The 26,069-nt window shown below is 39.1% G+C and overlaps 1 protein-coding gene across 3 annotated transcripts; it reads right to left on the bottom strand.

Annotated features, from left to right (window-relative positions):
- Window positions 1-82: 82 nt before the first annotated feature.
- On the bottom strand, window positions 83-26,069 carry LOC117430160 (putative bifunctional UDP-N-acetylglucosamine transferase and deubiquitinase ALG13). 3 transcript variants are annotated; one of them, XM_059001195.1, is made up of 25 exons: window positions 25,735-26,069; window positions 25,151-25,306; window positions 24,662-24,745; window positions 24,105-24,155; window positions 23,979-24,025; window positions 22,936-23,008; window positions 21,526-21,607; window positions 19,933-20,131; window positions 19,628-19,703; window positions 19,108-19,216; window positions 18,765-18,829; window positions 18,341-18,441; window positions 17,522-17,649; window positions 16,113-16,350; window positions 15,400-15,513; window positions 13,415-13,571; window positions 12,321-12,447; window positions 11,815-11,850; window positions 8,635-8,690; window positions 8,317-8,388; window positions 6,639-6,798; window positions 3,273-3,407; window positions 2,780-2,820; window positions 1,815-1,998; window positions 83-1,534 (listed from the first exon to the last, which is right to left on the bottom strand). In XM_059001195.1, exons 2-25 carry the CDS (start codon window positions 25,289-25,291, stop codon window positions 1,275-1,277), a joined length of 2,736 nt encoding a protein of 911 aa, XP_058857178.1. In that variant the 5' UTR covers window positions 25,292-25,306; window positions 25,735-26,069; the 3' UTR covers window positions 83-1,274. The 3 variants fall into 3 exon arrangements, with proteins under 3 accessions (XP_058857178.1, XP_058857179.1, XP_058857180.1); XM_059001196.1 differs by lacking the exon at window positions 25,735-26,069 and having other exon boundaries at window positions 13,415-13,562; window positions 25,151-25,721; XM_059001197.1 differs by lacking the exon at window positions 25,735-26,069 and having other exon boundaries at window positions 19,945-20,131; window positions 25,151-25,720.

The raw sequence follows: 26,069 nt of genomic DNA, 5'->3' as shown, positions 1-26,069 counted from the left end.
TCAGGTAAAATGCAGAGTTAACTAAGAACTGTGTAACTATTGTATACATTAAAGAACAAACAAATGAAAAATAAGCCAAAACTCAGTGTTAATGCGTGTTTTAATTGAATATTTAAACTGTCGTTTTAAACACCAATTTTCCAACCACTTGTGAACAGTGACAAAATAGTGAAACTTAAAAAAACCAAAACCAAAACACAAAAAAACACAACCTTCCTAAAAACAGACGAGTCAAAACACATGAACAGTACGGAACTTCCAATTGGCTAAGAAATTGCAGAGAACCTGTGGGTGGAAATTCCAGACTTATTCACTTTGACTGAAGCTCATTAATCCCAACACATCCTTGTTAACCGACTGGCTGTGCAGCAGGTATTAGGCTCCCACCTGACCCCCCCCACGCTGGGGTTCCAATACCTGCTGCACAGGATGTGAATTATTGTCACGGCAGAAAAAAATGGCTTCATGCCAGATGAGTTTTGGAAAGTATTCAGCCCCTTAGCCAATTTTTTATCAACAAGAGAAAGCCATGAACGAGACTGCTAGTAGTCGAGCGCTTGTTGAATTTAGTTTGGTACATTTATTGCCTACTCGCACAAACAGGAAGCTTTAGAGATGCTCAACCAGTCAGACAAACATACAGTGAAAGCAGCTGTGCCCTTGACCATTACAGGAGGCTGCCTATACTCTGATATTTAAATAGCTCCAACATATTGTATTTAAGAAAAACCTGCATACAGTTATTACACAAGCAAAGAACACAGCGATTGACACAGGAGAAGGGGAGCAGTGCTAATGTTGCTCGTGCCCCACATCAACAGAATGGGGTTCAAAGCTTTGGTTAACATTAATTCTAGCACTGGGGTTTGCTTCAGGCAAGTTTGGAAGAACCAAAAAGTCGTGCCCAGTACAATGCTACTGAAAGGGCTTTTATTAGACCCCTTTAAAACACCAGAGCAAGAGACTCTTTATGGTGTCTAATAGCCAGCAATGTTCAGTGCGAATGGTCAAATGCACAAAACTGCAAAAACATTAACATACATATAAAAGTATAATCCCCCAGTGACAATTACATACCATTTAGAACTTTAAACACTTAGAATAAACAAATCTTAAATATATACAGGACTGACACAGGAAGCTGTTGCTCTGGTCTGTTCCAAACCAGATGATGTACCTGGGCCCTCAAAACACTTGGGGACCCGAGGTTTCTCCCCTAGTGATGAAGCCCGGGAGTAACTGCCTGGGGCCCCGGAGGGTGAGGGTGGTGCCAGTTACATGTTCTGGGGGATGTAGTATGCAGGTGGGGTTGGAGAGCCGACGTAGTTGACCTGGTGAACCGTGGTAGGACACAGCGTGCCGTGGATGCGTGGCTGGTTCACCGGAGGCCAGGGTGCTACATAGTGATATGCAGGCACCATTGGGATGCAGGGCTCGTAGGTGGGAAGAGGTTGCTGGTTGAAGTGCTCAGTCATGACTGGGTAGTAGACTGCCCCCTGAGACACTGGAGCAGCCTCCACATTTGGGGCAGAACCTACAGCACATAGGAAGAGAAAATAGCACAGTAAGTTACGTTCTCCTTCTATCTTAAAGAAAAGACAGTTCACACACTAGAATCTCTATATATACACACACACACACACAAACAGAGCTGTGTAACTTCACATGGTGAGAATGAGTCTGAATTTTGCACCAAAAAAAGAATTAAAAAAAGCCCACTTTGATAACTTTGTTCTCCATGTGGGGGAGGACTGGGATGACCAGGAAAAATAATTTCTGATTCTGCTCCACAGGTTCTAAAACATCCCACCTACCATTAGGAGGGGACTCTGGAAGGCCCCTATTGTCATTGGATCTCCCAGCATCTGTGTACTGCTGCTGCATAGACTGCTCGGTCATGGGCTGGGCCGTGCTGAAGCCCTGGTACTGCTCCGTGGGAGACTGCTGGTACATCTGCTGCATCTGCACCATGGGGTTCCAGTAGCTCTGATGATACCACTGAGAGGCAAGCAAACAAACCCCATCAAAAGAACGCCTGAAACATGCTGCCGACTGTAAATTAAATATTGACAAGCAAAAGCCCATGAACTGAGTGTATTCTGTATTAAACAACATTATCCAGGGATGGAAACACGACTCTCATTGCCAGCAGTTTGATCCATTCAGAGTTTTACTATGGGTTTAATAAGACACAGCCAAGCTGGTTATCAAGCACATATTAAAACCTGGAATGGGTGAAACTGCTATACAACAGGAGTCTTATTTCCATCCCAGTTAACCCATTCAAAAGATGAACTGAAATAACTATAGAAAATGAAAAAGATCTTGCAGACGGAATAAGCAAAAGGCAAGTCTGATACTTTACTGTTGAACACAGTTCTGGATTTTAATCAGGCAAGAAAGGACATATCTGGAGCCCAAAGTTACTCTTCAAAAGACTAGTTCTAACCAATATGTGTGCTCACAAAACTGAAGAGCTTACACAGCAGCATACCTACAGGAGCTCAGTGGAACCCATTACCACACGTCAAGAGCGTAAATAACTTTGTTGTTCATAGATGCAAGTGACATTCTCTTGAGAACCATGCAAAGCTAACACTCAAACTCGTTCACCGAAGAGCATAATGCAGGTCAACATCAAAAGGCGATTTCCATTTCCATAAACACTGAAAACTTTACCACGTAAAACGGCAGAGGGAGATACATATTAGTCAAGACAATCCATAACACTGCAAGCCAAAATATTTGCTGAAATCAGAACAAACAAGGTAATACTTACCTGCACACCCATGTTGAAGTAATACTGGACAACCTTGTAATCTACAAAGGGAACCGGACATGTACTATTTAGAGATACTTCAAAACACACAGCAAGCTTATCTGCTTAAACCTACAGTTGAAGTTGGTTTTATGAGCACCAAACCAAACTTGATTTAATAAATCTAAATAAACCTGTCCTTAAAACAGTCCTAAAGTGTTGTGACGGTGCCCTAGAACTGCTGCACAACCTCCACTTTAAAATTCTAAAAAAGTGTTCATAACCAAACAGACTTTTTTTAAATTTTTTTTATAAACTGTCCCTTGTTAAGCCGATTTGAAAACGTATTTAAGTGGTCAATATCCCAGCCCATATAATCTGAGCGTAAATGTCACTTAATAGTGAATGGTAAAAAAATGAAATAAGATCAGGCTTTACAGAAAGTGTAATTGCAGTATGAAATTAGTAAAGCCATGCCTTGTTGCAGTCACAGTAATGGGGGCGGTGTGCTCACCTCTCGGGAGGTCATTCCCATTTGGATCACAGGAGTAGGGTGGCGGGGGAGGGGGGGCACTCACAGGCTCCCCCAGCTCATTCACAAACAGCGGGGCTCCCGGGGGGTACGACACGGACAGAGGGGTCAGCACAACTGCAGGGAAGCAGGAGATATGCAGGACAAGCACACATGACTACAAGTCATTTACTAGTTTATTTTGTATTCTGACACAGCAGACATTACTTACTACACACTAATATCCACTTTCTAGCCTCTTATTATCACTAGTGCCTGTATGATTGTGTGGAAGATCTTTTGTTATTTGGTATGTTTAAAAAAAAAAAAAAAAAACACACACAACAACATTTTCTGCTTTGAAATCTACTTTCACTAAGTTCTACGGTCATGTACTGGTGAAGCAAAGGCTGCAACACTTAAGAGACAAGCTATGACATATTGGGATGTATTCAGCAGATCTAAAGAGCAACCTATTGAAATACTACCACATTTGATAATAAAAATAACCTGTGTTTGTCTATTTCCCAGTTGCTTGATCAAGAGTTTGTCATCAAGAACATGGCTGGGCAACCCACCTCGAGCCCTCACCACGCTCTGTGTGAACAAGACATCTCCTACCCTCTGTCCCAAGAGAACACTATAGGTACTGAAGTTATGAAAATCAAACTAGACAGGAGATGCAAGTGTTTAGTGTATTTCAGACTGTACTGTAGAAAACCAAGAAAAGCCCATTAGAAGGATTTAAACAGTGATATTTACTGGAGATCCAACACTATTTACATTAAACAGACCGCAGTGTTATAGGAGTTATTTTTCTTGTGTAATAAAGCATTGTTTTGGGATGTTGCACAACACCCAGCCTAACTGCAACTTCACTATATATGTATTTGTGCAAACTGCTCTCACGTGCTGGTCTCAAAGGCATTCTGGAGGTAAACACTTTCAGAAACATGCAATTAGCAGCGCGAATGTGCATCCATATTCAATACAGAGAAATATGCATTGGCCAAGTATTCCAGAGTGAAGCTACAGTTCGTGTAGATCTGTGCAAGTCTAAAGATTTCATTTTTCCCACACTACTTTTTTGATATGCCAAGTAGAATTCTGCAGCGCAATTACCAAATAAATAACTTTTACTAATGCGCACATCAAACCAGAAAACACACTGTATAAATCAAGTGTGTCATTGTAGCGTGCAACTGCATATAAAACTGGGTAAAATGACAAGCAGTCATAAAAACCAGATGGCAAACTGACACCTACACAACGAAATTTGTAAGGACGCCAAACTAAAGAGATTTGTAGGTTAACTCTGGAATATACTTGTACACAGTCCTCACATTTTGTTGCATTCCAATATACTGAACCTGTACACAAAATCAAATGGATTTGACTCCGAGCACTTAAATACAAAATTATACCAAAACCGGGCACTGTTCTCCCATTCCCAGCAGCTCCCTTAAAAGGAAAGACACGAATTAACAACACTTGTTCAAACCCTGCTCTGAAGTGAACCCCTTTAGTGGACTGCAATGATTTATTTCAGACAGAAGTAAATATATAACTATTTTAACCTTGGTAATAATATAGCATCCATGTTTATTGACTCTTAATTGCTTATCGTCTTCGTGCCCTCTGGCACATAAGGCAGCAATGAGAGTTACCCAACCTTGGGCCTGGCTTTCTGCTGTGCCCCAGCTCAGGTGGAGTCGCTTCCAAGTTCTCTTTCTTTAGCCTTCAGGTGTCCAACGCAAGGCTACCTTTGTGATGTCACTGCCATCTTTGCGAAGGACAGCCAATCCTCTTCTGGTAAGGATGGTCTTAATGCTTGGTCAGTTTGAGAAGGCTGTGGTTGGCATCTGTCTGTGGCCAGAAGATGTGCATGATGTTCCTCAGACAGTCTGTGAGGAAGCTGGCATGTTTTTTCAGGTTGTAATCTGTCATTCACTCGAGAGATCCACACAGCAGTTCTGGTACATCCTGAGCTTGGTCTTTTTGCTGTATTTTCCTTGATTGATTTCCACACTGACCTCAGCTTGAAGAACATGCTTCTTGCTCTGTCCAGTCTGGGACTCATTATTACCTTCAACACGCCACGACAATGCAATTAAACCCTTAAATTATATCACCCCTCCTCTTCCATCCAGAACCCTGTGTTCGTAGCAGGAAATGCATCTAGAATAGGATTTAACTGATCTCAAACCTGTAGCAGAACCAATTTTTGATATTTAAAAAAAAAAAAAAACATAACACAAAAATTCACTAAAGAGAATCTTAAAAGCCCTGTTGGATGTTTCATTTAACTATCTGAATGTGGTACTTGGATCATCCACTGCTCAAATCAATTGAACCAGACCTGCATCTCTTATTAAAAAAAAAAAAAAAAAAATCATATTAAACAAAACAGAAAGGTTAGTGGAAGAATAAAAACCTTATTACTAAAAAAGATGATTCAACACCAACTAAGAGACACTTGAGAGAATAAACTTATTTTCAGACAAAGCACAGTAGAAGGTACTGCTATATACTGCTGCCCAGTAGTGTATTTCAAGGCATGCCTTGCTTGCATGTTTTGTATGGCTGTGGATATTCTATCTAAACACCACAAGGCCTTTAAACAGAGTGCTTCACCAGTGGGCAATAACTGGTGTTACTGAAGTAGTGCTGGGTGCCAAGGAATTTAATTGACAATCTAAAGCAAGATGTTCAAGTCATAATTGTGACTGATTAAGTTAGCCATTGGTAAAGCTGCTTCTGCATTAATGAACAATGGTTAACTTGTTTAATCGTCTAAAACAGTATACTGTACTGTATACATCGCCTCCAGTGTTTGATATTGCACACCAATCCCTATCAAACCACTCACAGCAACGCTAATAGTAATTTACAGTATCTGGTACAGAATGCTGCTGCCCCCCCTCCCCCCATAGCTTCTGCAAGATTTGCTTCAGGAAATCAAAGTACAGTCAAACCTCTAACAGGTGGGCAGCAGTGTGGAGTAGTGGTTAGGGCTCTGGACTCTTGACCGGAGGGTTGTGGGATCAATCCCAGGTGGGAGACACTGCTGCTGTACCCTTGAGCAAGGTACTTTACCTAGATTGCTCCAGTAAAAACCCAACTGTATACATGGGTAATTGTATGTAAAAAATAATGTGTAAAAATAAATAAATGTAATTGTATGTAAAAATAATGTGATATCTTGTAACAATTGTAAGTCGCCCTGGATAAGGGCATCTGCTAAGAAATAAATAATAATAATAATAATAATAATAATAATAATAATAATAATAATAATAAAACCCTGGAAACACACCTCTCTGGATATTCAGAGTGGTCAGACAGTTTGCTTGGCACACTCGGCATTACCTGGTCGTGCGACGGGGTGGGGGGACACAATGACTGGCTGCACGGTAGACTGGGGAGGGGCTGCGGGGGACTGGGAGCTGGCTGTGGAGCCGGAGGTGAACACAGTGGCTGAAGCAGCGTTGACACAGGACAAGGAGTTCACAGAGGAGTTCACCAAAACCTGAAGAAAAAGGGAATCTGGCTTGCACATGACATGCAAAAGAAAACTATTCCAGAAAAAAATAAGTAATTTGCCTTTAAAACATGGGTGCAATTGAACAAGATATTTATTTTATATATCAGGGGTGTGCAATATCGCCCGACACCCGGGACAACAAGATTTGTGTGAGGGGCAACAAGTTTTGCAGTTCTACTTTGCCCGTCGGACAAACAGTTTTTATTTATTTATTTGTTCTATTTTCATTCTGTTGCTAGAAAAAACACTCCTGGTATATTTCTAGAGAGCCACGCAAGTTTCTGAAAACTGAATTGTGGAAGTCTAGCACCTACACACAAACATTTTAAAGTGTTTACGTTCCACACCTATCACTTCTGATTGGCTAGCTGTGAAAAAAAACTGGGACCTGTTGGTTTCAAAAGAAACCCAGAAATGGCTGCCAAGACAGCCCCTGGCAAGGCACAGACAAATATTTTAAACTTAAGGTGTTAAAGTTTTTTGTAAATTAGCAAATAAGTGATACAGCTTTCTTAATACAGGAACCCGACATTTAAATGCAGCAGTCAAAAAAAAACAAAAAAACACGCAACACACCCAACCACACACACACACACACACACATTTGCCAAGGTATTACCGGATTAGAAAAAACATCATTATTTTATTATTAAAATTATACTTTGTGGTCAAGCATGTATTTGTTTGGTTGTTGGGGGGGTGGGGAGTTTATGTATTAAATCATTTATGTGTTTATTTTTTCAGTGAGAGTAGTGCAGGGAAAGAATGTCGCACTACTTTATATGATTTCACAATGGCAATGATTTCATGTCTATGATGCAACAAAACACCTGACCATCAGGAGTTGGATTCAGCTTATACAGAAAGAGTGGAAAGAGCTATTTTATATTTATATTATATATTTGAATAACTCAGAGTATTGCTTATTATAGTCGTACTGTTAGTGTGTTACTTAAATTTACTAGCAATGGTGTTCCAAACTGCACTGAATGGAACATTCTGAAAGAATGTTATACATTTGTTGAGGTGAGGTGGGGTCACAGGGAAGCCTTTTGTGTATCTTGAACTTAATGAACCAGTCAAGCTAGGCTAGATCCACCCCTGTTAATCACTAATTGATTGATGGATGTTCACTGTTAAATAAAACCAAAATCATACAAGTTATATTCTACTTGTGTGTGTTTTGTGTGACAGGGAGGGGAAAAGTAGATTTAAAATAAATAAATAAATAAATAAATAAATAAAAGACTTGTCTAGCATTTTGTCCCTTAGACAAGAGATATACAAGAGGTATATATATATATATATATATATATATATATTATATATATACACACACACACACAAATAGTCTTTCCAAGATACAAAATGCTACATCATTTTTTAATTTTTTTTTTCTTAATTTATTATTATTTTTTATTTCTTGATTTTATTTTATTTTTTTAAATTTAACACCTGTGTATGTACACTTAATGTCAGTGCCTCAGATAATTGGAGTGTTACCTGCTGGGAGTAACTGTAAGTGGCAACGGCATCTTGCGGTGATCCAGCATGAGTTCCCCCTTCCTGAATGGACTACAAGATTCCACGTCCAACATTTACATCATCAAATACAAGAAAAACTACAATGCAGGGATTATGGGCAGCAATAAAATCACAATTATAATTACACCAGTTTCATGTTTTTTATTTTCACTCTTACATTTTTATTTAAAAAAACAGGGATATATAAAACTTAAAATAAAGGGATATTTTCAATACAACTTGGTACAAAGTGAAAGTGGCGAATCCCAGCCTGTGAGGCTGTGATAACATTCTTACCAGGTTAGTGGTGGACTCCGCAGCAGCATACACAGATGGACTCTGGAATCCAGCCTCTGCGATAAAGCACAATGCTTTCCTTAATAACTTTGAGCCAGGTTCCCTCACTTCGCTTTGGATAATGCATTTGTGTCATGAACGCTTGAGACCTTCTCTTCAAAAACTAACTTTCAGTGGACTACAATGATTTCAGAAAAAGATAAATAACTTTAAACAGTTCTAGTATAATGGGGATAATGGCATTGCTGTGGTGTGTTCCTCTGTAATGATGGGACTCCCTCAAGTAACGATCATGTCACTATGGTTTTGTCAGCAATCTCGAACATAGTATAGTCTTGTGGTCCAAACACAGCAAGTCTGCCCAGCAGCCCGTCTCTCAGTTTATTACATTTAGTAGGCTTTAAGAAACAGAATATACAAAATAACATATTGGTCAGAATATATTATTATCACACGATATGTCTCTGTTTTGGGCATTATATTATCAGATGGGTCGGATTATATTATTTGTAACATGCCACAACAATGCAATTATCCCTTCATTAACACACAGGTGCAAGGACCTTAGTGCCCTAAAGACAAGGAAACAAACACAGGTCTGTTTAATACAGTGCAAAAACAAATAGATATTTATTCAGCACCTGTCTCACCGCTTTATAAAACCCCCACCCAAAAAATGTGATTTTATTTGTTCATTTTTTACCAGTAACATAATATGCAAAAATGTCAACCGAGGTGCAGGCAGATTGAACTTCTATTAAAAACAGGGTGGAAATGCTGTTCCCATTGACACCCCACTGATATTCTGTATGGGACATTTCAATTTGAGGTACACAGACAAAGCTCAAATCAGAAAATGACTTCAACACTTGTATCTGAAAAGAAGATGCACACCTGGACAGGAGTTTTTAACATACAGGTCAACAGCAGACCCCACACGATTTAGCAGCTGAAAGCTACAACCTAGCTCATTGGATTCCAATTACAGTGCGGTGGAAACCCATTGCTGTGCCGGATCTTGCCCGTTCACCATGCAGCACAAAGATATTTGTGCTCCAACATCAAATCTGCAGGGTAATTGAGCGCTAACAGCACAGCTGGGAGGTGGCAGCAGCAACTTTAATCTTTTCAATAACAGATAACATGCCCGTGCTGCAACCAGCATGAAGATCAGACGGATAATCGGCTAGATAGGGACACTCGTTACAAGACCGCAATCTGTTGTTAAAAATAAGTGTACTGATGATATCAAACAGCGCAGGATGTGAATCTATCCGCTGACAAATTCATTTAAATGGAACAAGATAGCATTACTTTTTAATCAAATGCTGAATCTGAGGCCGAATTAGGTTTCACAGGAAATCAAGTGAAATTACAACATCACAGTTTAACTGCAATGAAAACGAAAAGCGTGGAAATAGCCATCTGTTGCCACATGAACTCCTGATTAAGACACCAGCCAGGGTACTGTTGCCATGAACCTGTGCACTATGCTTTTCTCAAAGTCCCCTTGAACATACCGGTATCTTTGTGTATTTTAGACACATTCAGCTGATCGATATTTAAGGATGTGGGTCAACTGAAAAACCTGCAGAGCACAGTGTTCATAAAACTGCAGCCCACACTATGACCTGCACTGCACCTTGCTGCCTCCTCATGTTAGATCATGGAGGCCAGACTGTGGGTTTGGTGGAAGAATGACAAAAACAGACCGTCAGTGAGAGAAAGTAGCAAAGATGCAGGCGCCATCGCACTCAAGGACAAATCCCAGGGTTGAAGATATTAAGGCAGATAGCAGCAGCAGCAGGAGGAGGAGGAGGAGGAGGACGGTCTAACTGCAGCAGACAATGAGGGAGGGCAGGCAGCAAGCTCTGGTGTGCTTTGCAATCGCAAACAGCTACAGTATGACAACTGGACAGATTGGGGGCCCTACACAGCATGCATACTTTAACAAACATGACAAAGTGCAAGGATGGAAACATAAATAAAACAAAAGTTTAAAAAAAAAACCACACAACAATAATATCTTAATATTCTGAAGGATTATACTGAAATATACAAACTGCCAGGATTAATGGCAGAGGCCAGTTTATTCTTCACACCACATTACCACCGCAAAAATGGGGGACAAAAAGACCCATCACAAGATCATCAAGATACTCATCAAGACCAGCTACATACAATGAATTCCTGTTAATATGAACTCAGATTAGACGAATTTTCTGATAGTACGGAATTTTCTACAAGGTCCCGGCAATTTAGCAGTCTTTTATTATAAAAGTTACTTCTTACAACACAAATTCACTTAACACAAATTTCCCGTTAGTACAAACTATTTTGGAGCCCTCCCAGGGAAGAAATGTGAATGAAATGACATGACCCAGTTCGATCACCTGAGTGTAAAGGATATTGGGAAATGTATTAACTTGAATCCACATTAGCGTCTCTGTACTATATTTTAATGCTGTTTGGGGACAAGAAAACACTTTGTCATCCATGCTAAAAAAAACAGGATACAATAATACAGGCTTATGTGGATGAAAGTCGTCAGGGTTTCCGATTTGCTCAATACCTGATGTTGAGGATGCCTTGCTTTTGTGGTTTAAAAATGCCCGTGATCAGAATGGGACATGCAGATTTCAAGTGCAGTTCAACACGTCTGCATAGAACTTCCCCATTTAAAGTTTGTTTTTATCAAGTACATCCCTGCTGCTGCCTCAAGTATAAAACAAACCTTCTTCATTGATCATTTTGCGGTGGCTGTTTATTTCAACTTGAATGCAAAATGCTACATTTGGAACTAATCTATGTTGATAATCACTCACAGGAATGCACACATTATGTTATTATTCAAGTAAGCGGTGATCCAGGAGATCGGCGTTTCTAAAATTATATTATACATTATACCAGCAAAAGCAAAGTAAAACACCAGCACCACACAGGTTGTAGTAAAAATCAAAAGGTGGGAGAAAGGACAGCATGTTTTAAACCAGGGCAAATATATTCTACACATGTTGACTTAAAAGGAGTGCATTTCAAACAAAACAGCATACATCCCCCTATTTAAAATAATGATCTGGCAACACTGGACAAATGGCATTCCATTCTGTATACCTGTTGAGTAATTTCAACGCTGCTTTCGTTCTACCACCGTGTTCAAACAAGACAGTGTGTACTAACCTGGATCAGTGTAAATATAATCCTCAGGATATTCACCTAAAAGGACAGAAATAAAAATAAAATAAATAAAATAGCTACATAAAAGACAGGCATTCAGATCTGACCCTAATCTAAAGCCACCGCTATTTTGTTTGGTATTTGTCGTCAGAAATCACTCAGATGTGGAACACAGGTGAAAGCACTTTTGTATGGGTGTGCTCTTCCAAACAAGATAAGCAACAATGTTTGTATCGAGGACTATTAAAAGATGAATCTATTAGAAACCCACCTACTATAAAAGGTGTTAATATGGCATTTTATCAGATTGACTTCTACAACTTTCCATGCTGTTGTAAAGCAATGCAAACTTATAAACATCGGAGACTCTGACACAGGCTTAAAATATGAAACCAAATGAATTGCATCCTTCACACAAAACAGCGAATCCCCAAGTAAAAGCCCAGGGGTGTCTTTGCAGGACTATACAGCACGTTAACAGAATAACTCTGCCAAGGTCTCCTGCTCACCACTGTTGCTCCGTTCATCCATATCCTCCTCAGATGAAGCCATGGCCTGCTTTCCAGAGGGGCTGGGTTCCCTTCTCAACCAGAAGGTGGCAGGAGGGGGGGCAAGTGGAGAGGAAACTCCTTGTCCCTAAGAAATCAAAAACATAACCGCCACATGAACACGTTTTTAAATACACAGCCAGTGCACAAGCAGCATGCGCTCTTTTGAATACACAGTTGGGGCAAACCTCCAATCCTATCCCAGTGAGGACAGCATAATAATGCACAGGTTTGTTTTGGTAGGCCACACTTACTTGGGTGATCTATTAAGACAATATTTAAATGTATTGATGCGACACAGCCATCTGCAATTTCTTTGTGTCGCATGGCTTGTATTGGACGGCAGGGACGGCACGTTAAAATGAGCTATGCTGTTAAATTATTCTTACAGTATGCAACAATATAGTATGGGGTGCTGTGCGATGCAAGCTGATTTTCACCCGCTCAAGGTCAGAGCGGCCAGTAAGCACGCTTGTGGGTAGCCTTCCTCTGACCTCTAAAGAGTGGATATCGGCTTGTATCGTTCAGCACCCTATATAATATTCTATATACTGCAAAGAGTTCAGGAAAAGATTACAAGGACAAAATCATGATTCTGAGTGCAGCTGTGCAAAGTATGCCGCTATCTGGCTATTTTCAGGGAAATAAATGTTTTATTGTGTCAATAAAACTGGCCTCACCTGACCTGGTGCAAGCAGGAGTTATCTGGTCAAAATGTTGCTGACACACAGAGATAAGCCGACACTAAACTTTTCACGCAAAGGGTGGTACAAACTGTATAAAAACAGCAGGCACTTGGAGGTGCATTCGAGAAGCATAAAGATCTTCCATGAACTCACACCAGCGCAGTGTCTGATGCTTTCTTCCAGAAATTGGGAACGGATATAATTGCTTAATTTCTGTTTATCTAGTGGCCTCGTTGTGTCTAATAATACTGGGATCAATAAAGGAAGCTTGTTCTATTCTTGCTGTGTGCGCTCCTCCACAGAGAGGAGCACATATATAATACAGTTTCCTTACAATACTTCATGCTAAAAGCATGTAGGGGAACTTACTGGCAGGGGCGGAAAGGCAGTCTCATCCCCCTCCTCCAGCTCATAGAAGGTGATGGTCCCATCCAGGCCCTGTGGCTCCTCCCCATTGTCGGGCACAAAGGTGAACTGGCACTCTTTATTCACATAGGGCATCTGCTGGCGACTCCGGCTATAGGAACTCCAGGAACATGGACCCTTAACATCAAGTGGCTGAGGCACACCTTTCAACCCAATGCTGTGTGGCCAGTGCAGCATGAATGGTCAAAAGACTAAATTCAAGCATATCTTTCACATATAGAACTGCTCAGATCAAGTTCATAAAAACATCCCGCTTACAATGCTAAATAAAATATCAGCTAAAAATATAAAAACGGTGTGCTCCTAAAACCAAAAATAAAACAATACAAAAAATAGTCAAATCTCATGAAGACAAACTCGGATTTCACCAATTTCCTGAACAAGCCAAATTTAGCATTCACTTAACACCAATTTCCTGTTTGTGCAAATTATTTCAAAGCCTCCTCCCCAGGGAAGAAATCTGAATAAAGCAAATTGCTCCAGTTCAAACAGTCGAGTGTAAAGGATATTGAAAAATATATTAAATGTGCATCCAGATTAGCACCTCTGTATTGTATTTTTGTGCATTATCCTTGCAGACAAAAGTGAAGGTGTTGAAAGCAGTGGATAATTCACTCCCATACAAGAAGATGCTGAAGCAAATTTCAACATTCCCATGAACACTCTCAACCATTATGAAAAATCGGGGTACAATACAGGCCAATGAACAGCAAAATCGTGGATGCAATCATCAGCATTTCCCAATACCCTGATGTTGAGGACGCCTTGCTTTTGTGGTCTAAAAATGTTTGTGATCAGGACGAGACTTGCAGATTTATACTTTCACATTTAAAATACTTTCCATTGTTCTGTAATTGAAATTTGATTTCAGGGTTACTGTAACTTCAATAAGAACTGACAGTATGCATTTGGCTTGGACTCTAATAAGAATGACTGATAAGACAACATTTTTTGCCGGTCCCTTGAAATTTGCATTAATGAGTGTTGACTGTACAGCTATGGACAAAAGTTTTGCATCACTATAGAATTAACTCATTTTGCTTCATAAAGCCAATGAAACCTAATGAATAAATGTTATGTTAAAATATTGAATTACTTGCCACTTTGTAGTTTTCTATATACTTAACGAAATAGACAAACTGAAAAATGCGGCATTTCAAAAATGTAACGTGAAATATTATACTACCATTCTGGCTTCTAGTAGACTTTTGCAATATCATTTTATAATTTCTTTGATTACATGATGTTAAATAAAATATCTTGTATGATGTCTCAATCGTAAAATTCTAGGTGACGCTAAACTTAGATGTACTGCTAAACTGTATAACATAGTACCCCTCGTGAAACACTGCAAAACATTTGGATTGATTTGCACTGGGTTCCAGGTAACAAACATCTTAAATATCAGTTATTCAGTCACCAACTTCTCACTTGTTTCCCCTGATGGAGGTGTGTGTTCATTGTAGAAGTTTTATTTATTTTATAAATTGTCAACATGCTTAAGAATCTATCCACAATAATACATTTTGCAGTACAGAGTGTTCCCTCATTATTTCATGATTCAAACACAGCAGTATTTATCACGCACTTGAAGGGACCTTATGCTTTATAGTACAGGCTCCCTTCACCAATGCACAGCCCTTCATTTTTTTATGTAGCAATTCAAATTAGGGAGCACTGCACTTTAATGACATGCAAACAACTGTAGGCAGTGCTTGAAATGTTAGCTTCACTGATTCCAAAGGAACACTCCAACAAGATATACTGTGTCGTGAGCCGGGTTTATTAAATATTAAACAAGACGTGAAAAGTTATGTTCAGAGCAAGCAGAAAAGGAGCTAAAATGAGGGCTAAATCAGCTAAACAACAAAATATTTGAGTACACAAATGTGGTTCTGCGACACACTGGACAGCAGCCTTTCCCTTACCGTGACCTGTAGGAGTAGTTATCAAAGCTCTGGTAATACCGCCTTCCTGGGCTAGAGTAGTACGCTACCTCGGGTCCAACCAAATGGTGTCTATTAACAAAGCGTGCTGAGCTTCTATAGAAAAAGGGAACAAAAACCCTGTAGGAAACGCAATACAAAAACACGCATACAATCTTCAAAACAGAGCTCTACTATGTTAGGAAACATTGAACAGCCAACCTTCAGACAGACTTTTGCTACGTTGACACTTTAGGGATTGTAAGGACTGGACATGATTTCCAGTGAATGTAATTAATTGTTGCATGCAATTAGGGGGCCCGTTACCACTGGACTGTCCCTAGCAGACAGCAATCGGCCTTTCGATGAAGTGCTGGGTTTTTCATGTTTGAATATTCTTTCAAAACTTAAAATATTAAAAATCTCTTTAAAAGTTAATTAAATAAAAACCATACCTTGGTTAAAAAAAAAAAAATCCTCTGGAGAAATGACATATTAAAAAAAGGAGAGAAACACTCCTGTACAGTGTGTTATCTTCTGTATATCATTTATGCATTGGCTTTCCTTTGCATGTTATCTTATGGATAGTCATTTTCTAAATTCTGTTTTTATGAACGAATAGAAACGGTAATCTGTACCAATGAACACGTTACAGAGAGTGTTTGTCCAAATGTTCAAATCAGTCCCAGCAGTGCCTGAAGATGCGCGTCCCTCACCTGGGAGGCCCGTAGCCTCGGCCTGCCCGCTGGCTGGAGGGGTGGGGCCGGTACTGCTCATAGGGGGCCATGTTGTTGCTGCCCGGGGGGTTGTGGATGGGGGAGGACCTGCCGGAAGGGATGTTGTGCTGCAGTCTCGGGGGGAGTCCAGACTGACCCCTGCTGTACGCCACGGCCATGAACATCTCCTTCCCACGGGCCTTCTTGTAGAAACGCCTGCGACCCCTTACGTCATGGTCTGTATTTATAGGAAGTCATTTAAGACCGTCAGGTAAAACTACTATTAAAAAGAATATTGCAGTAAAAAAAAAAAAAAAAAAAAAAAAAAATACTAAAAGCAAGTTTATACTGCTATTTAAACCTAGGTTATCTAGTTCAGTTGTCCGTGTCTCTGAATGGAAAACAAGAAAAATGATAGTCCAGCCGCTTAATATCACTCTGGTTAAGATCACACCGCTCTCATTATCCTCAAACTGAAATGTCTCAACCCCAATAAAATGGGAGTCAACAGAAACAAGCTCCTGATAATAACACTTTGGTTAATGTCACACTCTGCTTAATTTCAAGGAAATGTAACAGTCATACAATTGATTTCCACCCCACTTAATATCACATCTATTTCTACTAACTTTTTCCTCATTCACAAAAGCAAAACTTTTACTACAAAATATTTGTCCCATAATCATTTTTTTTCGAGATATGTCTAGAAATTATAAATTTCCATTGGGGTATGTAAACTTTTGACTACAACTGTATGCGTGTGTAATTTATATATTATATAAAAATGGCCATGCACAACATTCATTTACATCGAGTGGTGTAACTTAAGATCTTTTAGAAACGAATTTGACCAACCTCTACACTGCCACCTGCCGGGACAAGTCCCCCCAAAGCTGGATTTCAGAGCATTTACAGCACTAGGGACTCTCCCTGGACAGCATTAACTATTTATTTATTTATTTATTTATTTATTTTTTAGGGTTAATCTTGCAATAACCAGAGATATATGGTTGATTCAAAACCAGGGAGATTTTGCCAGTGCTGCAAAATGCTCTAAGCCCCCAGCTGCAGCTTATCCCAGCGGGACAGAAGTTGGTCAACTCACAATCCCTAAACCATGTAAACTAACATTTCAGCTAATGCCTTCTTGAAGGTACTAGCCGTAACAATTGCATACTTGACCAAGTTTCTTAAAAGTTTTAATTTATAATATACGATGGAATATTTTTAAAGTTCTGGTTAAAAGGATCTAAACTTTCCTAGACTTCTCTACAAGTAACTAATGTTGATGTTAATGTTAAAAATCAGAAAACAGCAAGCATGCAGACTGTGAAAAAAAAAATTCTTCCAAAAAGAATGCGTTTCAAAAGCATGCAGCCCAAATAAACATAAAATCTGAAGGGACAGACCGAGCTCCGCTGCATATCCATCAGACATCCTGTTGTAATTCCCCCCTTTCCGGTTTGCGGCACTGTTCCAGGCTGGCACTGGGTTAACCTGGGTGACTGGTTTCAGGTTCGTCAAAGGGACAAGGTGCCTGGAAAGACACAGCAAAGGAATGAGGGAGGGTTTATACGGCTGGTTTCAAAGATCCAGAGGAGCATTAACCTTGGATTATTTCAGGTTACCTAGAAAGATAATGTTAATCAGGTCAGAGAAACAAGCAGTTCATTTTTGCCAGCGTCTTTGAAAACACAATAGGTGCACAGTTAAAATACTAGCTGCATGTTGATAGATTAGTCTAGTCTTTTGTCTGTTTATACATTGTAAAGTTTAATTGAGACAGTCTGCATCAATGCACTTCTATCTATACACACACTAACGCATTTTAATTCATGTTTTTTTTTTCTTTACTCAAAATTAAGTCCTTGAGGTTTTCATTTCATCTCAACAGAGGGTGATCTAAAACTTGTAACATTGCTCGACTGCAAATCTCTTTTGACAATTTATTTGTTCAATAAACCCAGGCTGTTTAAATTTTTGTAATAAAAAAGAAATGCTTCAAATCCCACTAGAGACCGGTTTACCAAAGCAGTTTACACTATAACTGAAAATTAACACACTATTAATCGTTACAAACTGTTAAGAAACAACGAAGATGGACTCACGTTAGCTTCAAATAATTTTTTCTTGTTTTGAAACATGTTCTTTACTTAACAGAATGGTATAAATATATGCAGCGATTCACTTTGCATATTGCTTTTAAGTAGTGTAGTTTCTCATCTCACTTTTCACCCAGCTCCTCTATAAAAACCGTGACTGCACTGCTGTGATGCCCAACCTCTTGGATAAAAGCATTGTAGTACTTCCCGCCAGGCTCCAAGCGAACCTGGAACACAACCAGTTTAAAAGTCACTAGACAGGGAGAAATCAGCAATTCAAACACTGCTGTGCTCAACACAACGGGGCAAATCCAGTTAGGGGTCTTCAGCAGAAAGGAGGTGAGGGGAGGGGGGGGGGGGGGTTCTGCAGACTGTGGTGAACCAGGGGGGTCTTTTACAGGATTGTCTCAACAAACAGTCATCTAACCACGAGCACCAGTAACACTGTTAGGAAGTACTGTACTGTATTTATCACTGAACATCAATAATTCAACATGTATGATTTACATATTCTCATGTGCAAAAAAGAAAAACAACCAAACACTATTACCTGACATTTGTCTCCCAAGCAGTACTGCCTCCCAGCAAACACCATGTAGTCGGTTTTCTGAAGCTCTGTTAAATAAATCATTGTTTTCATTGGTATAAATAATCCTTCAAAGCATACAAATATTGTACCCCCCAAATTGTAAAAAAGAATACATTACATACAAGTTTTTTGATTTGCATAATTGGTATACAAGTGGTCGCAACACACAAAACTGAAATATAACACCTGATTGGCACATCTGTTCCATAACTCAAAACTAAACCAAAATACTGAAAGCTTGGCATGTGCATTGAGAAGAACATGTTGGGTGAACTCAAGACAACCTTCTGTGCAAAGCGTTTACCTTTCCTGCTGTCGTGCCAGACGTCAAACTCAACATTGCGGTAGATATCCGGGTCCAAAGCTTTCAGCACCTTGTAAGGAAAAGAGGTCTTCGCTGGGCCGTCTGCAGGCTGAAAAGTTTAAAAGGAACACATTGGGATTGCTTAAAAAATGCCCTTGTAAGCATTAAGGCTTCTGTGCACTCAACTATGAAAAAACTAAAGAAGAAAGGGATGGTCTTGTTTGTTTACATCCCGCGGGGATTACTTGCAGCAATTGGATGTTTGGGTAGCATAAAATTAATATGGATTTCAATCCAGTTTCATAGGATTGCAGGAGTAACATCTGAATAACAAATGTTTTGTTGTTATTTTGTCATGATTTTTCTAGTCCATAATGAATTCAAGTGGACCACCAGAGGAACAGCATTCGCTGCATGGGGATTCACAGGCACAGCATTCACTGCATGGGGATTCACAGGAAGGGTAACCTGATGTACCTTTTTCACCCCAATATCTGTGTACTCTAGGATCACCTCTCACCTTCTGTTCTTCTGGTCCGGATTTGGATTTCTCTTCAGAAGGATTGCCACCCTCAGTCACCTCCCAGTCCTCCTTACTGCACATTTAACAAAAGGAAGAATACCAATTACCAGAAAACATGCAACACGAACTCAAAACACTTTTTATTGCCCCATCTACAGACACAAACGCTCACAATGTTACATCTACACTTTCATGTTATATTAAATGGTACCGCGTACACAGTCGTAGACAAATGCTGAGGAAGCAGTCAATACCATGAAAAGACCTCAATCCTAATCTGACATTAAATGTTAGATATTAACTCAAAGGCTGACTTCTTGTTTGCTGTGAGGCTCTTGTGGTTCTTCTCGTCGCTGGTTTCGAAGTTGGCGTCCTCGCTGCACATCGAGGAGCTGTTGCGGTACCGCCGCCCCCCACTGCCGTGGAACACATCCAGGGCACAGTGAATCTCCTCCTCCTCGATCCCAAACACATCCTTGTACAGGACCTCGTACAGGACAGCTGGAGGGGAAGGAAACACACACACACACACACTGAGGGCTCGCTCTATTCTGGTCACAGACAGGCCCATTTATTCAATCTTCATCATTTATTTTTAAACTGAATATAATGCTAATATTTGCATCATTCAATTATCCTTTCACAATTTGCCTTAGTGAGCTCTCTGAGCAAAAAATAATTAAAAAACTAGACATTCAACATGTGGGGGGAAAAAAAAAAAAAAGAGTAAAATACAGCAATAACACTGAAAGCAGTGCTATAAACTCCTGTTTATCCCAAAGTTTACAGTAATAACACTGAAAGCAGTGCTATAAACTCCTGTTTATCCCAAAGTTTACAGTAATAACACTGAAAGTAGTGCTATAAACTCCTGTTTATCCCAAAGTTTACAGTAATAACACTGAAAGCAGTGCTATAAACTCCTGTTTATCCCAAAGTTTACAGTAATAACACTGAAAGTAGTGCTATAAACTCCTGTTTATCCCTAAGTTTACAGCTGGTCCAAAGATAACAAATATAAAACAAGGCTAGATACTTTAAGTGGCAGATTTGCAAAGCTTACTGTATGCATCAGGTGTAAGGTTTACTACAACTTTCTGAAAGGAATTAAAAGCTCTAATGTTTCAAATAACTTCAGTGAAGGACTTTGCCTGTGTCGAAGTTTTAAACATTACCAAAATTGAATTCCAAACTCCCCTTTTTATTAAAATGAACATTTCTTCCAATGTGTGTAATTGTTACAAGGGATGACTTGCACTTGCAATAGATTAAAGTTAAGCCTTGTGCCGATACCCAATCTGCATGTCCTTCAGTAACACATTCCTTGTTAAAAGTGTCCTTAAGCAAATCGGCCAGATAAGGAGACAAGCATTTGTTGTAAAGAGAAGCCATCACAAAAACTATGCATAGTAGATGACTTGCAGGAGGAAAAGCTCCCAAAGGTTACAGATTGAATTGGTAGCTGTAGACTGGTTTCTGACTCCCTCCAAACAAGTAATTTTCTTCAGGAAATGTAGTTATTTATGGCTGAATTTTTTTCAAAGGACAGAATACTAAGCACGCTCAGACATTCTAACCCTGTACATTAACTCCCTGTTCTGTCCCTGACTAACACATCACAGATTTCAAAGCAACAGCCTGAATTCTGGAATAGAACAGAGTCTTGGGAAAAGACTAATACTTGTAGAACTGCTGGACTCAGTTTCGGAAGCTATAGCTAATCCATCGTTAACCCAGGCAAAGAGAAGTAGCATTTCAGCATTCTCAGATCTAAAATGTTTTAGGGACACGTTCATTAACAACGGAATAATGACTTTGGGATAGTTTAGGATTGAACCAAACTTAAAATACAAAATAGAGGAAAATAAACCATATTTGGTGAAACAAGTACTAACCTTGGCACACTGCTGCATCAGCAGGGTAGTGTTTTGGATACACATTATCATAGTGGCCATTGTTAGAACAGCACAGCACAACCTGAAACACACAAATAACAACTGACTACAGGTCAGACTGGAGATCTTGCTCTTTAAAACACATATCATCTTGCCTGTAAAATGACCAATGCATTGGGTGTAGTCTTATGTTTGTTCACATTGTAATGTACTCCTATATTTACTAACGGAGCACATTTTTAAAGGCTTTGTTAAGTCACAAGGGAAAGTCCTTCATAGGACTGGTGTCTTATTAGATCACAATCAAACTTGCTAATAACTAACTACATTTTTAGTGACAATATACTGATTGCATATTACATTACAACACAGACATACCAAATATGCATGTTTTACTGGAGAGTAAATGAACCCAGTCTTGTGCTTGTGTTCTCTTTGTTAGACTATTGAAAGATGTGCCTTATCTGCTGCATGACCTCTTCATTTAGTTTTTTCCTAGAAAGGTGGCTCCCCCTGCTGAACTGTTATTTTATATAGTGTGTATCCTGCACCAGCTGGGCTTGTAAAAAAGCCTATCAGCAATGACACAGATAAAATGAAAATGATCTATGAAGATGACAGCTGGATGGATTAGGTAGAAAGAGACACAAAGCAGTATTAAAAAAGGCATAAATCAACTAGTTGTGAATAGAAGGGAGCAATGTGTGGAGAAGACAACATTTTAAAGTGACCTAATCAATGACTTAACTATGTTTATACAGTAATCTAAAAAGCAGCGCTGAGCTCTTATGATTTGCCAATTATATTCTGCAACACAGAATATGGAGGTAAATAGAGGTTGTTGGTTCCTCTGTCCCATTGGCCTGAGAAAGTGTGAGACGCCTGTCCACCTGTAATAAAACTTGCTACAGAAAGGGGCGCTCTCTGTACATACAATATGTCAAACTTACTTTAAGGTGCAGTGCATGTATTTTGGTAAAACTAAAGCAGAAATACAAGCGACACACTTGTAACAAGACAATCCTACTAGAACTTATAAAATAGTGTTTAATATGGGGGGGGAAGTGTTCACTCCACTCAACACTGCAGACCAGGTATCTAGAATGTTTAGATTTTTATTTTGATGTCTGCAGTGTTAAATCAAATATATGCAATTAGCAACACATTTAAAACACTGGACACCAGGCAATTATGGCTGCTACGGTTTCATATGCTGTATGTGAATACAGTCCTAAGTGAACTGGAAAACAGTGCAGACTAGAAAGACAATAGCATGTGTTAAGTAATACAGCACTGTAGAAGTCATGCAAACCAGTACATGCATTGCTTTCACAGCTGACACCTAAACTGGACTATCAGGGTACCACTGGTCCAAACCGAGAGGCCCTGCTGAAACAAACTCAGTACTACCTTTTCTTTGTAATCCTCATCAGCAACTTCGGTAGGTGCTTTCCCTGGATGACGATATATAATGAAGCGACGTCTACAGGAGATACAGAAACCCAGATTACACAATTACTCCCCCTGTACAACAAATTACAGTAAAGTCTCGCTAATCAGAACCTGTTTGGACCAGACCCTGCTCAGATTAGTGATTTAAAAAAAAAAAAAAAAAACCCTATAGATGCTACTGTAAATGATTTACACCCTTATCACAGATTTTTGAAGTTTGGTCAATACAGCTGCTATTCGCATGCATGTCATTATTGTTCTTGCCTGGTTTGGATTATGGGTCAGATTAGGACAGTTCCACAATTTCAGATGTACATTTCAGATACTTTACAGATGAGGGTAATCACAAATGGCTTTTTACTTGATCACAGCATGTCAACCATTTAGCACTAATTAAGATCGAAATAATTTGTCTGCCTTTCTTGACAAGGGAGAAGTGCTCATAAAATACCTTGGTGTTGGACGTACTCGGATGAACTGACTTATCCATGTTGGGATGGTATCAAAATATCTGTGATGTTTGAGGACTTGGGTACACATTTTTTTTTCTATGTGTAATATCAGACCCTTATCAATACACTACAACAGAAGCAATCTTCCTTCTTGATTGTAACTCATATATGTGTGTTGGACATACACGTCTGAAATAACTTTGTACAAATGTTAATATATAACTTAACAGAATTATAATGTAACAGAATTACTTACAAGTGCTTATTAAACAGGAAAAACCTTTCAGTAAATCACAATGCAGTTCAAAATCACAAAAATAATAACTACTGTACAATATATCTGTGGATACACATCAATCGTCATACAGTTGCATTCAGTTTGAGGTCAGGGCTGCGGTACACAGTGTCACTCTGAGCAGAGCTGTGAGGGGAAGCTCTCATGGTGCCTGACTCTAGCCAGTGTCCCTCATCATTCACAAGCACCAAAGAAGCAGCCAACAACCAGTATAATTCATCACAATTAAGAGCAGCACCTCAAACTTCACTTACTTATACATTAAAGAAAGAGCTTTAATCTCCACCTGGCCAGCAGTTTCCTACAAAAAAAAATTAAAAACAAATTAGCTTCAGGAAAAAACCCTCAACCAACACAAGGATTTAACAGAGGGTTCATACCTTTGGGTCTTCCAACCGCTCCAAATACTTTTCAAAGGACCCTTCAACAAACTGGAATGAGCAAGACAACATGTTATAATTCAGTTACGGTATACCGCAGTACAGTCTGCAATACAATAATATGACCCTATTTGTACAATTAGAGGGGTGCACATAAGACTCCTATTACATGGCACTTGGATCCATTCCTGGTTTCCTAGGAGTTTAATAAGACACACCTGAGCTTGTTAGCTACACAAACTTGCAGTAAAACCTGGAATGGGTGAAACTGCTATGCAATATGAGTGATTTCCATCACTGTAATTACCATTTCGTTTTACACTGGTGCAAGAGCTACTCTGGACACATGTCCTGTATTGTACTCTATGTATTGAAAATCAACCTATGGACATGTGTTTTATAAACAATTAACAATTAAATACATTTAAAAATAACAATAAAAAAACATTTAAAAATCACAACAAACAAATGCCAGAAAAACAACATCTGTATATTTACTAAATTCTTAAATGTTTTTTTTTTAGTTTTCTTTAATATTTAATCAATAAATTACTTACAGGCTCAAAGTTGCATCGGTTGGCCCTCATAAAGGAGACACATGCCTTCCTGATGTGCTGGTGGTAATTCTGAGAGTAATAAAGCTGGGGGGAACCATTTATGCAATGTAATCACCCAGGAAATACAGGTCAAATTGAAGAAAAAGAAGAGAGATTCTACCTTCCATTTGAACAAACCAATGGCAAATCAAACGACTGTATGTAAATGTCAAAATATACAGCTGCCAACCCACTACTTGCGTGGTACAGTTGTATATTCCACTTCACGCAATTACACTAAACGTCCCATTACACTAGATAGTTTTCATGATAATATAAATAAAGCAAATATTTTCTCAGAAATATTTAAACTAAACTCATTACAGCGCAGTAAAAGTACATGCAATTACAAATGCCAATGTAAAGTAAGCAGCAACTTACTCAGTTTGACAGCTAACTTATTTATTTTCATTTTATCTCAGAACTCAAATACATGTTTTTGTATCTTACCTGTTCAGAAACAGCTCTAAACAGACAAGAGGCGTCTCTTGCTGTAATTTTTCTATATAAACCCAAACTGGCCAGGTATTCATCCATGTTGACCTCGCTCAGCGGCTTCTGCCCAAAATACTTCCTCCAACCTTTCTGCATTTTTAGCAAAATAAACTACAAATAAACAAGCAACAAATCAAGACTTCGCATCTCCATGTTGTGGAGTACACGAAGAGGAAGCGAAGAAAACCTATTTTCCCGTCGGTGTTTTATTGTTTAAATTTTTTTGGTTTGTTTGAAAGTTTCCTTTCGAAGAGGCAAGAGCTCCACACAGCTGGTACAAATCTGCCCACGTAATACTAGCCTGTAATTGTAAAACAGACTTCAGGTGATAAATGAACAGGCGATGGACTGTTAATTTGAAGTTTTATTTTTTTGGCTACATCGAATTTATCTTTCAATAGCTGATGCATTAATACAAAGTAAACTGTTTGCACACAACGCAACAGTTAAATCCGACCTGTCAAGTCTTTAGTATTAGCCTATTACTATTATTAGGCTACTATCCACTGCTCAAAATTGTCATTGATGAAATGCATTACCTGTTTAATTCCTTTTTTTGTTACGAGCTAAAAGAGAAATGCGAAATCATATTGACTGAAGAATATATTTTCATTCCACTACTGTACAATATTTTCGGGGTGGAGTGTTGACGAAAAACACGCCATGCTTTGATAATGTGTTTGTGCCCTCAGTGCGTACCGCTTAACATTTTTTTTTTTAATACGGGCCTCCTCGTGCTGCTACCCATGACAACAGTTTTTTTTTTTTTTGTTTGTTTTTTGTCTTGTTGGGTATTTGAGAAACGTAACACATATTTAACGTTCAGTCTCCTTCGTGTTTTTGGATAGAAAACATATTTATGATGTTTTTTCAA

Source organism: Acipenser ruthenus, chromosome 26 (genome assembly GCF_902713425.1).
Source record: "Acipenser ruthenus chromosome 26, fAciRut3.2 maternal haplotype, whole genome shotgun sequence".
NCBI lineage: Eukaryota > Metazoa > Chordata > Actinopteri > Acipenseriformes > Acipenseridae > Acipenser > Acipenser ruthenus.
This window is presented reverse-complemented; position numbering and strand designations above follow the sequence as displayed.

Coding starts and splice junctions, on each gene's coding strand:
- LOC117430160 (XM_059001195.1), bottom strand. CDS start 25,291: ATGCAGAAAGGTTGGAGGAAGTATTTTGGGCAGAAGCCGCTGAGCGAG. Junction 16,351..17,521: donor TGGATATGCAGCGGAGCTCG/GTCTGTCCCTTC, acceptor CTATAAATACAG/ACCATGACGTAAGGGGTCGC. Junction 13,572..15,399: donor AACTACTCCTACAGGTCACG/GTAAGGGAAAGG, acceptor ATGTTCCTGGAG/TTCCTATAGCCGGAGTCGCC.